At 37.8% G+C, this 14,887-nt stretch overlaps 1 protein-coding gene across 1 annotated transcript; it reads right to left on the minus strand.

Annotated features, from left to right (window-relative positions):
- Positions 1–10,005: 10,005 nt before the first annotated feature.
- LOC101656286 (olfactory receptor 5AC1-like) lies at positions 10,006–10,929 on the minus strand. Its single transcript, XM_004706510.1, has one exon. It carries the CDS (start codon positions 10,927–10,929, stop codon positions 10,006–10,008), a length of 924 nt encoding a protein of 307 aa, XP_004706567.1.
- Positions 10,930–14,887: the final 3,958 nt, after the last annotated feature.

The following is a 14,887-nucleotide window of genomic DNA, read 5'->3' on the forward strand; positions in this document are numbered from 1 at the left end:
ATCATAGAATGCCAATTTAATAGAAGAAAGTATTCTTGCATTGAGGGAGTACTTTAGTGAAGGCCCAATGTCCTTTTGCTGCTTTAATACTAAACCTATAAATATATGCACATAGATCTATTTCCCCATCCTCATATAGATATATTTGCATATGTACATGTCTTTATCTAGACCTCTATAAATGCCCTTTACCTCCCAGCTCTTTCCTCTATTTCCCTTGATTTTCCTCCTGTCCCACTATCATGCTCAGTCCCCCCCAGGGTTTCAGCACTTCCTCTTTGTTACATTCCCCTTGATCATGCCCTACGAGGCTTCCCACACCCACCTCACCACCAATTTGGATCACTTGTTGTTCCCTTGTCCCTGGGATTGTTAACACCAGGAGAAGTGGTCTTTATAAAGCACCAATAAAGGAGCGAAATGCTTATAAGCATTGGACAGCCTTACCACCCCATTGCCTGTGAGGCTGGATTGAATGACTATGTGGTCTAAGTGCCACTTCTTGATTTTGTCTTGGAGGTTGCCCTAATAGCAGCGGTCTCATGAAGTGTTTGTCTAAACCATTTTTATTGAATGATGGAGTGCTGCTGTGCACATCCAGCCTTATAACTTTTTGGTAAGACAACACCCAATTTAGGATCAACAGCTCAAGCTGCATGGTGATTTGGAGGCCCATGGTTAGGTGTACAATCTCTATGAAGGGCCAGTAACAAACCAGAAAGTTACTTTCAAAAGGAGAGTAGTTATGTGCAAAGCGTGTCAAGGCTTTTCTCCCCAAACCCAAGAGTTTGTGCTGATTCACCAGTAGGGGCCTACCAAAGATTCCAAAATCGGTCACTGCTGTGTCATGTCACAGGGTAACACAGGTAACACAGCCTGAATCTGTTTAAGCTCCTTCTTTTATTGCTGCTTCAAATTAAACCAATAGTTTTTGAGACACTTGACACCAGGCTGGAGTAGCACATGCAAATGAGGGATATATTGCCTCCAAATCCAAAGATTCCCACCAGGCATTGTGCCACCTCTTTAGTACAGGGAGAGGCCAGATTCAAACACTTATCCCTCACTTTAGAAGGATTATCCTGACAAATCCCCACATCTCTAGACCCCTCGAGATTTCATTGTGATGGAAGATACCTGAATTTTTGTTTGGTTAATTTCCCTTCATCTCACAAGCAGATATTTTCCTAATAAGTCTTGTCATTACTAATTCTTCCTTAGTAGGTTCACTCAGTATAATGCCATTAATGTAATGGACAGTATAACTTCCTGAAGAAGGGAAAGTTGATCAAGACCCTTCACAAAAATTATGGCATAGTGCTGGAAAGTTGATATATCATTGAGGTAGAATAGTGAAGGTGCATTACTGGCCTTTACAGCTAAAGAAAATTTCCTTCTGGTGATCCTGCAAAACTAGAATTGAGAAAAATGCACTGGCCAGCTCCATAGCTACATACCAGGTACCAGAAGATGTAATAATTTGCTGAAACAATAAAGTTACCTCTGTAATAGCAGCTGCAACTAGAATCATCACCTGATGAAGTTTATAACAATCGACCATCATTCTCTAAGATCCATCTCCTCTTTGCATAGTCCAAATAGGTGAGTCCAAATGGGAATGCGGTGGAAATCACCATCTTACATCCTTCCATTCCTTGATGGTGGCACTAATTTATGCAATCCCTCCAGGAATGTGGCAATAGTGCTTTTGAGTTACTATTTCTCTAGGTGGGACAGTTCCAGTATCTTCCACTTGGATTTTCAGACTATACTAGTTCTTAGTTTCTGAGTATGTTTATTCTAATGATGCATTCTGGAACTGAAGAAATCACTTCATGATGGATTTCAGAACTCACTGGGCCTACTGTAAGATGAACCTGAGTCAAAGCTCTGTTAGTACCTTGACCTCTATGTGCCCCCCACTTTGAATAATGGGCCATAGGGACATTTTGAGTCTCCTGGAGTTAGTGTCAATTCAGAGCCAGCATCATTAATCTCTGAAATGCTTAATTATTCCCCTATGATCTTAAGTCACCCCCAGCCCCACCCCTAAACCTCTCACAAAAGGCCACAGAGTCCTTTGAAGAAGGCTGGGAGAAAGATTAACAGTCTAAATTTTGAGCAATGTAGTGTGGTCCTTCCTCAATAGGACCCAGTCTCCCCTTCATTCAAGGGGTAATTAGCGAGTGAACTGACTCAAGTGGGGATTAACCGAGGGACTGTGACTATTCTGACATGGAGGTGGGTGGGGCGAGGGCTCAAAGATGTCACTTGTGTTTTGGCTTAACTCGTGTGCTACATAGTATGGTCCTCACGGTGAAACAGCAGGTGAATAAGCAGCTGCATATAACCTGAAGAGGGGACAGGGCATTTTTCTAAAATGATCATAATTCTTCCCCTTTCAGTACCTACGCTTTGTTTAATGAGACTTCATAGCCCATTCTAGCAAGATGTGGAATTTATTTCTCCATGAATGGAATTGATACCGGCCTTCAATTGCTCCACAGAATATGGTGGATTTGGAGTTGTTCCAGTTCTGAGACTTGACTTTATGAAGTTTTGTATACTTCATCTAGTGCTCCTGGGGTGCTTCTCAGTCACTCGGTGAGCTAACTGAGACTAGTCTAAATTATGACCAACACACACGGCTCTGTCATCTCCCTTGTCCCAGCTGATAGCCCACAGAAGCCCGTCTGTCTGGCCACTGTCTGAGGATACATTAGTGAATCCAGTTAAGACCCAAAGCTGAATACAGCCCAAAGTGCCAACTCACAGAACTGTAATGAACACCAATGGTTGTAAATCCTTCACATTTTGGGATACCTTGTTATGTAATTAGAATGAATTGAGAAGTACAAATCAGGGAGTAGAAACACTAGATTTTCAAGTGTTAATATATATATATTGGCAAAAGCTAGCAACACTCATCTAATTTCATAGGTGTCTGTTTGTGTTTAAACTGTCGTAATACTTATTAAACTGTCCTAATAATTAATTTGTGAACCAGTGCCTGATAGCTAAAGTGTTCAGTGAGACTGAAAAAAAATCCTCGGCTTTTGTCTCCTGATTTGGTGACCTATGAAGCTGAGTTTTAGGCAGAATTTGAATAGGTCTTAAGGTACCGGAAAAACACCTATAGTATAATAGTTAAGTGTTTGGCCACTAGCAGAAAGGTTGGTGGTTCAAATCCACCTGCTTGCTCTGTAGAAGAAAGAGATGGTGATCTCCTGTAAAGATGAGAGGCTAGCAAACCCCGTGGGGCAGTTGTCCTCTATCCTACAGGTCTCGATGTGCTTGAATTAGCTGGAGAGTTCATTCTCACACAGGGAACAAAGGCTAGTATTAGTAAGTAGACATTCCCCTCAGAACCTCAAACCATAAACGAGGTGTGTGCTGATTATGAAAACTTTACATCTACGCTCAGATTATGTACGGTCATTGGACAATTTAGAGTATAAAACTGGAGCACGGAGTCTGCATTAGTTTATTCCAACTTAGTTTTTGTCAGCTGAGAATTCTTGCTTTGTTTTTGTTTTGTTGTCCTATTCTGAACTCTGTTGCTATCACGAAAACCTGGACTCACTTAAAACTTGTGATATGAATTGATGATGTCAATGACTGCTAGAATGGATGCCGAGACAATCAAGTCTCAGTTTGTAAAATGCACTCATATCCCTCCTTATTCCTGACCTTAGAATAGTCCTGATTCCTCTAGAAATTGGTTCAATTTTCTACCATATTAAAAAAAATAATCCCACCTAATACTTACAAAAGTGAAACTGTGTCCATGGTGTGCCAAGGATGGAACTGTAGGAGTGGTCATCTTATGTGTAGTCTGTATGAAAATTTGAAAACAATAATGCAGTGGATAAGCACCAAGCTAACTTTTTGTACACGCATGAAGGGGCCTAAAGCAGTTTGTGGAAAATGGAATGAAAGGACAATGAAACCATTCCATGAACTTTTCAAAAGTCTGTTTATACATATATGTGTGTACATATCTGCATACGCACACGAACGTTTGCCATTTCAGCATGTTTAATGGACATAATTCAATGATACTGATTGCATTCATCATGTGCAACTATCAATACTGTCCAATTCCAAAATTTCCTATGGCCCTCACCTGAAATTCAGTGTAACCTAACAATGACTTCCCTTTTCCCGCTCATTCTTGGCCCTGCTAACTGTGAATAAACCCTGGTTTTGTTTGTTTGTTTTTAAAATTTACCTGGTCTAGAGACTTCATCTATAAGGGCGGTCACAGCCTACTGTGGTTTAGTGACGGATCTTCCACTTAGCGTAATGCTCACTCAGTGTCCAGCTTTGTCCGTCTCCTGGCAGCTCCCGGGTCTTTCTTTCCCTCTGTGGCTGAGCAGCTTCCACTGCATGCACGTTTCACTGATTAATTAACCATCGTTCTTCTGTTACTATTTGGTGGTTTCCACACTTTGACTATTGTGAATAATGTCGCATGCCTATTGGTGTGCATTTATCTACTTGAGGCCCCGCTCCCCATTTATTTGAGTAAATATATAGGCATACAATTACTTGGCGAGGGTGGGGGGTGTCATGTGACCAATCTAGATTCAACTTTTCTTAGGAATTTCTAAACCGTTTTCTACAGCACAGGCCATTTTAAAATCCCATCAGAAATGGATGAAGGTTCCAATTTCCCCTACAAATTTGCTTTTTTATTATCACCCCTGGCCAGCATTTCTAAATGACATCAGCATTCAGTGATAGCATACTCTTTCTGGAAAAATATCCTAAATTATAAATAATTGCTACCATTCTGGTCACTATAACTAATAAGTATACATGTTTCAAATTAGCGTAGTTTATTCCTCAAACCTTGCTAAACATGGCGCACTACGTATACATTTATTCAGAAGAATGATCAGGTGTACAATGGACCCAGACCCCTGTGAGCTCCTTCAAGAGTCAGTTTGTGGGGTCAAGAGGGGGGCGAAGGGTAGAGGAGCTGATACCAAGGGCTCAATAGAAAGTAAATGTCTAGAAAAGAATGATGGCAACATATGTACACATATGCCTGATAAAATTGATGTATAGATGGTAATAAGCATTGGAAGAGCCCTCAAGAAAATTATCCAAAAATAAAAATAAAAAAGCCTCAGTTTGTGGGCCACAGGGAGGAAGCGAGCAGGCAGAGGGTGCACAGCACCGAGGCTTCCTCCTGGTTGCTCAAGTAGCTCTGCCTGAGCTCACTTCCAAGGAGGCTCAGTAGAAGAGCAAAGTGCAGAAGGGTGACCTTGTGAGGGAGTGTGTGAAGTGCACCTGGGGGCTCTGCATCCCCAGTCTCAGGACTGTGGAGTGAGTTTCCCAGAGAGCCCCTGCAAGGCCCGGTGCAGACAACCCTGCAACTGGAAGGAGTTTGGAGCTGACTGCAAGGATTTATTTGAGAGCTGAGGTGTGTGTGATAGCACAGGCACTGAAGCCTGCCAGGCCAAACTGAAGGAGCTGTGGTGTCTTGCCCAGTGCAGGAGGCTTTCTGAGTGACAGAGGCCTGTCCCACCAAGACCAAATGCCAAGCCATAGCCAAGAAAGGAAAGGGACAAGACTAGAGGTTGGACCTGGATGTCAAGCCCCCACCTGACTGCTCGGGGCCTGGCCAAGCCTTTTCCTCCATAGGGCCCAAGCCACAGTGCACCTTTTCCCCTCTCATGCCATTATCTATCCTGCCCTGCTTCTGCCCTTTCACCCCCTACTTCACTCTGAGCACCCTAAGTGGGGAGTGACTAGGGGCTCTAGGAAGGTTAGGCCTCTCCCCAGCATGTTTGATTCTCACTCCCTCCCCACTCACCATGTTCTCCTCCACAATGATACCATTGCTAAGAAAAATAAAATAAAACACACCCTTCAAAAGGAGTAAATTTGATAACATTTGGAGTTATTTAAGTTACATTTCATGTCCTCAACCACTATAGTATTATTATGCACTCCTATAGTTTGAGCATTTGATTCAAAATAAACAGTAACAGTACATCAATTTTACAGACAAAATTGGAATGAATTTACTCATTTTTCTTGTCAGATCACAGATTTTGTGTTAGAATTTACAACTGTAAAAATTATACAAATTGTAGTATAATCTTTTAGCTTGGACAGTGTTTTGTTTTAATCAACTATGAACAAATATGTTGATAAATTTGACAGACTTGATTAGCCCAGCTGTGGAGTTTTCACAGCAATATACTGACAGGGAGCTGCCAGAGGTTCAGAAGAGGATGTGAAACAAAGGATGGCATTGCTGACATCACAGGGATCTCGGCTCAAAGAAGAGAATATCAGAGAGACATTCACTTGTGTTTTATTGCCCCTGCAATGGCATTTGAGTGTATGGATCATAACAAACTATAGTCAGACTTCAGAAGAATGGGAATTCCAGAAGACTTCATGATGCTGTGTGGCACTTGTCCATAGATTAAGAGGCAGTCCAGAACAAGGGGTATGGCATGGTTTGAAATCAGGAGGAACATGCATCAGAGTTGTATCCTGCTACTGTACCAAGCTCTCTCAGCTGCACGGTGGTAGGCTAGTTTCATTGCTCTTACTTTTATAGTGCGGCTGCTTTCCATAATAAATAGCTTTGACAGCTGGTATGCCATACTCAGAGAAATTTCGAATCTTCAATCAGTCCACACTAACCCCAGCAAGAATTTAATTTTTCATGAATTAATGCACTTCTTGAGTTGGCCTCACATATTACTTTAAATGCAAATTCCTCAGGTATTTCTTATAATAGAAGAAAAGACTGCAGCTTAACTGGCAAGCTTCACCACCGCCTCCATCCCATTATTTATTAAGTAATATAAGAGCTGGGATTTTTAAGAATCATTTTATTGGAGGCTCATATGACTCATCACAATCCATACATACATCCATTGTGTAAAGCACATTTGTACATTCATTGCCCTCATCATTCTGAAAACATTTGCTCTTCACTTAAGCCCCTGGCATCAGCTTCTCATTTTTCCCCCTCCCTCCCTACTCCCTCATGAACCCTTGATAATTTATAAATTATTATTTTGTCATATCTTACACTGTCTGACGTCTTTGAAGTTATCCCATAAAAATCCTGAGTTACCCCGGGGCCAGTAACGTGTGTGGAGGTGAGCTGCCGCCAGGCCTCCTCAGTGGTTAGCCTGGGCGGCGGGTCCCACCGCGGCGTGCCCAGTGGGCTGCCGCAGCCTGGTTGTGGCCCTGAGAGGGCGAGGAAGTCCCAGGAGCCAGCCTGGCTGCTTCCTCAGCCAGAGAAGAAAGACCGGAAGCCTCCTGTCCAGACCTCCTTGGGCTGGGCTGTCGGGACAGGGAGGGCAGCATGGGTAGGGCTGGTCCTCCCGTGGGCTCGCCTTCAGGTGGCCCTCCCACAGTGATGGGGGGGCAGGCTCTCCTAATTAGGCGAGGCTTCCTTCCGGGGCAATCTGAGGGGCCCTAGTTTGGCAAGGAAGGAGGAAAGGAAGCGTTGGGGCGTTTGATAAAGGAGAATAAAGAGTGACGTGGAAAAAAAAAAAAATCCTGAGTTACCATAGGGACACTACGCACAACAGAAAGAAAAACATGACACAGTTCAGAGCCCCCCTCACAATTTACACACTTGAACCCACAAATAAAACATTTATGAAAATATTACAAACACAGCAATAAAGAAAGTCTTAATACATTTTCTCTTATCATAGGAAAAGGCAATATGATACTAATAATCTCTACAAAATTCACAACACACATTTAGAACTTAATATGTAAGTACCTTGTACTCTATATCTATGGATTAAAGATGAGACTGTTCTTGTCCATATAAAGTGTTCATAGCTGAATGGTACTGAGAATACTATGTCATAATTAAGGAAATGCAGCTAAATTATAATTTACCCTCAATAGAAAATGAAAAATGAGCGATGAGGGCAATGAATGTACAAATGTGCTTTACGCAATTGATGTATGTATGGATTGTGATAAGAGTTGTATGAACCCCTAATAAAACGATTAATAAACAAATAAAAAAAAAATCCTGAGTTACTTGTACAGTTGTAAACAGAATTTAAAAATGTGAAAAATTTAACACATGGTTTGTGTTAGGCCACATTGACTAGAAAAACAAATCCAATGAATTATATGTATATGAACTTTATATTAAGAAATCATCGCAGCCCAGTCCAACCTAAGTCCATAAGTCCAATTCTAGCTCATAAGTTTCTCGTTAGACCCATGCAACCAGATGCAAAGAAACAGAATGCAGGAAGATCCCAGGCTGGTGGGTGCAGCATTGTGGAGATCATTGGAAATGTGCCAGGGCACTGGCAACTGTCAGGGTGGCCAGCATGTAGGAAAATGAGGGGGGAGAGAGAACAGTTCCCAGTCTCACACTCTTATACCATTAGGGAGTCATCAGGCTGACTTGACTGACAGGTTTGACTCCACCCCTAGCCAGGTTGACATAAAATCATCTAATATGGTTGTTTTACAGGTTCTTCAAATAAAGCATGTGTGTGATGCAAGAATAATCGCCACTATATAAAGGATTACATAAAAATATTACTAGTGTATTATAGGATAAGAATTTTACTGAAAAAGAAAATAAAATATTAAGAAAAAATTATGACATTTGCAAAATTAGTCACAAAGACAAGGAAATTATTGAAAATTTTCTCTAAGAAAAGAAACATAATTATATGAGATATATTTAAAATAGGTATTTTTAATGGGACCTGTTGGAATAAATTGTGACTATGCAAATTGACTATTTAATATTAATTTTAAATTAATAAATCAATTTAAATGATAAGAAGTATTTTTCATATGCTTCAATATTTAGAAAATAAATTTCTATATATATGTGTGAGCAATTTACATAGCAATAGCTAATGTGTTTCAAAAATACACTATCAAAGGCATATTTGTATTCAACAACTTGTATTAATTTTCATTGTGTATAATTATTTTTTCTTAGTAACTATGCTGAAAAGAAGTTTTACTTAAAGATAGGCATCACGAACTTTGCCTGTATAATAATTCTAAAATAAATAGGCATATATATTCAATCATGTTCTGGAGTTGGAAGCAAATTATTAAGAATTGTTAACAATATTTCCACCCATACTTTTATATATAACACTAGTCCCTTTGTCTTGATCTGGGGTTCTTTTTTTTATTGCTATCTTTTCATCTCTCACTACATTTGATAGAAAAAATAATGTAATCATAAGGCTAATTTAGGGAAGTGTTCTTTATTACATGGAAGTATTTCCTGAAACAGTCCAAAATTGCTTGATTATGGAATATTATGTTATTATATAACATGTGATATTCCTGATGAAAATAGGATGTGAAGTTATAAATATTAGCTATGATTGATTTTGATGACCTATTCTTTTAAATCATGTCAATTTTCATTTTTCCCAAGATCCACCCATTTAAAAAAAATATTTTCTTTTACTCCACTCTTAAATAATACATTTACTTACTATTATTTATCCACTATAGGGTTCATTTCTTCTAAGAAATTTTGCCAAGAAACAGTTTTACTTTTCTATGTAACTTTACTCTGCATATATGGGATTGCAGTGAGACAGAAGCCATTGAGGACAATTGACAACAGCTGAGAGTAACAAACAACTGCCAGGTTTCACCAAGAAGCAAATCCAGTGGAGGGTGAGACTCCTTCATGAATTTAAGGACACACCCAATATGCCAACCTCGATTCAAGTAATTTTAAATAAAATGATCACTTACTGCCTGTCATTTGGAAATTCCTTTGGAAAATACCTAAATCCTCAAAACCTAAATATTCCACGAATAAATGGAGAAAAATGTGTCCAATTAAGTCAGCGATGGGTGATGCTACCAAGTTTCCAGTGTTTAATGTTTCCGAGTCAAGGGCGTCAGCAGCCGGCTTACTTCACACTGACACCTGGTGGAAATGTGGAATCTTCAGCATCTTCGCAAACAGTACAAAATCGAACTTTGAAAGCTTTCTGAAATCATTTATTTCTTTATGATTCTCTTCAGAGCTCCTGTAACCTCTTTGTTTCTCAGGCTGTAAATGAAAGGATTCAACAGAGGAATTACTATTGTGTAAAATAAGGAATACATGGTGTCCTGGTTATCAGCTCGGCCGGGGTCGGGACGCACGTACATTAAGAAGATTGTGCCGTAGAACAAAGTCACCGATAGCAAATGGGCACTGCACGTGACAAAGGCTTTGCTTCTGCCCCTTTCAGACTTCTTTTTCAGGATGGCAAAGAGCACACAGGTATAAGAAACTATGATGGCCACAAAAGTAAAGACTTGTATAAAGACTGAAAAGATGAAGATCAGGAGTATATTAATTGTAGGATCAGTACAAGAAATTTTGAACAGTTGTAAAAATTCACAGTAGAAATATTGGATTAAATTGGATCTGCAGAAAGTTAATCTAAATACGAAAGTCACGTGAACCATGGAGTGCATTAAACCAGTAACATATGAAATGCCTATTAGTCGCATGCAGAGGGTGTTGGGCATCATTATCGGGTAAAGCAAAGGGTGACATATGGCCACATAGCGGTCATAGGCCATCACTGCCAGGAGGAAACATTCTGTGGTTGCACTGGAAGCAAAAACACAAAATTGAGCTATGCACTCACAGAGGGATATCAAGTGATGGTTGACTAAAAAATTTACAAGCATCTTAGGAGTCACAGAAGATGAAGTGCAAGCATCCGCAAAAGCTAAGCTGCCGAGGAAGAAGTACATGGGTGTGTGCAGGTGGGCGTCCTTCCAGATGAGGGCAATCAGTCCAAGGTTCCCCAGCATGGTGAGAAGGTAGGTCACCAAGAACCCCAGGAACAGGGGCACCTGCAGCTCTGGACGATCTGTAAGTCCCGTGAGAACAAACTCTGTCACTGAGGTCTCATTTCTATCTGCCATATCCACCCTGTCCAATCACTGAAATGAAATAATAAATGAGAAAAACAGGCACAGAAAAATCATAAACATGGTGAGATTTTCATCGCTAACACATTTCTCATTTGCTAAATCAATTTTTCATCTCGTATGTCCACTCTTACATATATGAAAATCTCCCAAATAAAATTTCTGTCAAGTAAGTGTTAGGCTACTAACCACGAGGTCAGAGGTTCAAACTCAAAGAAGAAGCTTTTAGCTCTCATGAGGATTTACTACCTCAGAAACTTTATGTAGAGTCCTGATGAGTTGTAATTGTCTGGATGGTAGTGAGTTTGATTTGGTTTAATTCACATATGGTAACACATGAAATTAAAACAAATCGTTTAAAATGAATTGGGTAGTTTACAACATGTCCTTATCTTGAATTAGACATGAAAAAAAGATCGAAAAGACCAAGAAAATGTACCTATAAGAATAACCAAGAGTACTTTAATTGATATTGAACTGTAATATAGTATTATAGTAAGGAAATATTGAGATAGTGACATGAGAATAGACAAGAAGATCATGCAATAGAAGAGTGAGTTTAGAAATTGATTATAGCATACATGAGAATATGATATAAAATAAATACGATACTTCAATGCCATAAGATAAGGATGAGTGATTTGACAAATAACTCTGGCTCTGCTGTTTACTTTAAAGTACATCACGTTAGCCCCACACCTTACATCATAGATGTTTTTTTAAGATACTTAGGAGAAAATAAAGTAACATGGGAATTAGAGAAACCTTTAAGCAAGAGAAGAAAGTCAGTATAGAAGCATAGTCACTATTTAACTTTATTAAGTAATGAAAGACTGTCTAACCATAGTCAACAAAGTTATAATAGGTTAGGGAATATATTTTACCATGTTTATGAAAGATACAGGTGAATACCATGTAATTTAAAAATAACTGTTAAAAATAGATAAGAAAAGAGTTACAGATATGAATGACAGGTGTGCAGATGAACAAATCAAAATGCCCAATAAATACATGAATAGTCTCTCAGCTTTCTGTATGATCCATATGTACACACCTTCACACACACACACACACACACACACACAGCTTCCATGTCATCCTAGTATTTAATTGCTAGGAATAAGTTTGAATAAATGTAACCCTGGAGTATGAAGAGCTATACTTTCATACATTACTCATGAAAATTACGAGAACCATTTTGAAAGAACAAAAATATAACCCCACTGCATTAAAAAAGATACCATGCTCTTTGATTTACTGCTTTTACTTTATATACCACAGAAATAAAAGCACCACTTCACAAAGATAAATATACAAATAATAATCAGTGCATCTTTACTTCGGGTGACAAGGCCCAGACACATGGACTATAAGATGGTTGAATAATCAAAGTATTGTCATATTATGGAATATGATTCAATCATGGGACAAAGAGCTATATCACTTGAATTGAAAATTTCTACAGTGTATAGCTATCTTGGATGAGTAAACTAATAACAAGGGTAAATAATGTCATCATATTATACAGCAAGTAGTGGATTTTAAAAGCTCCTTTCCATGGGAAAAGTGTAATTAGTAGACACTATTTATAAGGCTAGTTTTTCAGGAGTGGAATTGTGATAGAGTGGGAAAAGTTGGGGAGTAAAGAGGGACACATTGAAGTAATGAGATCTCCTTACTGGGGATGGGAACAGCATAAAACTATGTAGTTAACTTTTATGTGTGTACATCTATCTATACACATGTATAGAAGTATATGTTAGGGACTTGGTGTCACTTTGAAGATGTTCATACTTACATCCTTTTTAAGCATTCTTCATATGGTATATTGCCAAAGACAAACTATCTCATCATTTGTTGTAAGTTATGCTTTTCCTCCAGATCTACCATAAAGTTTCTATTATGTATTATCTTTCTGTTGTAATAAAAATTACTAAGTGGCATCAAAAAAAGAAAAAGAAATGTACGGAAGGTTGTTCTCTAACATGTCAATCTTGAAGAATAGAAACAAGAACAACTAATTCCTATTGTTGCATCTTAAGGCCATGTTTTGGCCCTCAGAAACCCAACGTTTAATTAAAATTTATTCATTTGTAATATTTTTGCACAAATGTTACTTAAAACAGAAATAGGCTTCTGGGAATTTAACATTCTTTTTAATATTACCAACAGGAGTAGATCTTTGACCACTGAGAGTAGCTGTACTTTGTTGTTTTTTAAAAAAATATTCAAATCTTCACTACAATAGCATGAGATAGGAACTCAAAAAAGGTGCTTTTTAAGGATTTTTTTGTTGGTGTGTCTGTAATTGGATAATCATCCCTACCTACTTTGTAATTTTGTCACTATTTTGATTATGACATTTGATGTTTGCATAAAGTAATTAGATTGACTTTGTTTCTAATTTATGAATAGTCTCTGAAAGAAAGCCCAAAACCAAGTTTTCTTTCGAATATACAGCCTCCTAAAATAATGTATACAATACATATAAGTATATAAATTGTTATGGTGTTGAAAAATCACTTTAATAATTTTATAGTTATAATTCTCAAAATCTAGAAAATATAACAATTTTATTATGAGAATATATAAGAAAAATGAAACTCATTCTGATCTGAAAATAGATTAAAGGTTCTTTTTCTAAGAATGAATGATTGTCATGAGAAACAGTTGGGTGTTATTCTACCTTCAGTAAAAATAAAAAATGAATAAGTTTCAACACTTATACTTCACAAATACAATATTAACAGAAAATAAGAATGCTAAGAGTTTTGGTGTTGAACAATCTGGTCCAACATTTTTTTGTAACATCAAATAACCAAATCATTGATACTGTTATTGTTACTGTCTACAATGTATGATTTAGCCAAGAATTATGAAGCCTTGTCAATTTTCTTTCCAGAGGGCTACTAAGTTATCTCAGTGATTGTAGTTCATATTCTCATGATTTCATAAAATTTAAGTTTTTAAATTAAAATACATCACAAAGTTTAAACCAGAATTAGTTTTACACTGAAAACTACAAATAAATTAGATTCAAACACCATTGCTTACATTTAAAGAAAGCTTTCAAAATTTTAAAATAAACTCCCCTAAATTGGAATTGTTATTATAATTATTATTTAAAATGTTCAGCTTCTTCTGATTTTTTTCTATTAGTCAAAGTTTACTATTTAAAAAAAAATCTCAATCAACCTGTTACCAACACAGTGAAAATTCTTACTGAAATCTTATTTTGAACCGACATTAAAATAAAGCCTACCTAGGGTTTTAATTTTTTTACTTATATACTTTGTTATATTATAGATAAAGTGCAAAGGCATTATACTGAAAATTGTGGAAACATTTGCACACTCACCCAGTTTCTGTAAACTATTAGGAAATTGAAATTTTGCTTTTGTTATTCAAAGCAACAAAAGCTGCATAAATGAGGTAGTGTTACTTTTAAGATTTTCCTTGTAAACTCCAAACTTGAGCTCATAACATTTCTTTCTTTTGTTTTTAAACCTATTCTTTAACAAGAAAATGTAAATTCCCTCAATGCATCCAGATGACTCCCAATAGGATGAAGTCATAATTGTTCTCCTGGGTACTGTATTGTGAACTAATCATCAGATCTCTGAGACACAACTAGTTGAAACAATTAAAATTATATGTTTTCAGGGTTCGCTGTAGGGTCAAACTTCTAAAAAACCAAAGAGGGTTAAAATAACTTTTTCTTTTTTATCTCTCTCAATGGTATCGCTACCCACTTACCTATTTGAATTATCCACTTGGAAATCCCCAAAGTACTTTAAAATGAACATATCTGAATCTGAAATTAATATTTTGTACAATCCCATCCCTAAACCTGGTTTCTTACAGTGTTACTTGACTCGGGGAAAGGAATGGGGTCATCAAGCAGTGAGTTATGCAAACCATAAATAGGAAGAAAATCTTGGCACTAAAGTCT

This window comes from Echinops telfairi, unplaced genomic scaffold (assembly GCF_000313985.2).
Source record: "Echinops telfairi isolate 266 unplaced genomic scaffold, ASM31398v2 ScPeMD7_6;HRSCAF=24_1, whole genome shotgun sequence".
In the NCBI taxonomy this organism is placed as follows: domain Eukaryota; kingdom Metazoa; phylum Chordata; class Mammalia; order Afrosoricida; family Tenrecidae; genus Echinops; species Echinops telfairi.

Coding starts and splice junctions, on each gene's coding strand:
- LOC101656286 (XM_004706510.1), bottom strand. CDS start 10,929: ATGGCAGATAGAAATGAGACCTCAGTGACAGAGTTTGTTCTCACGGGA.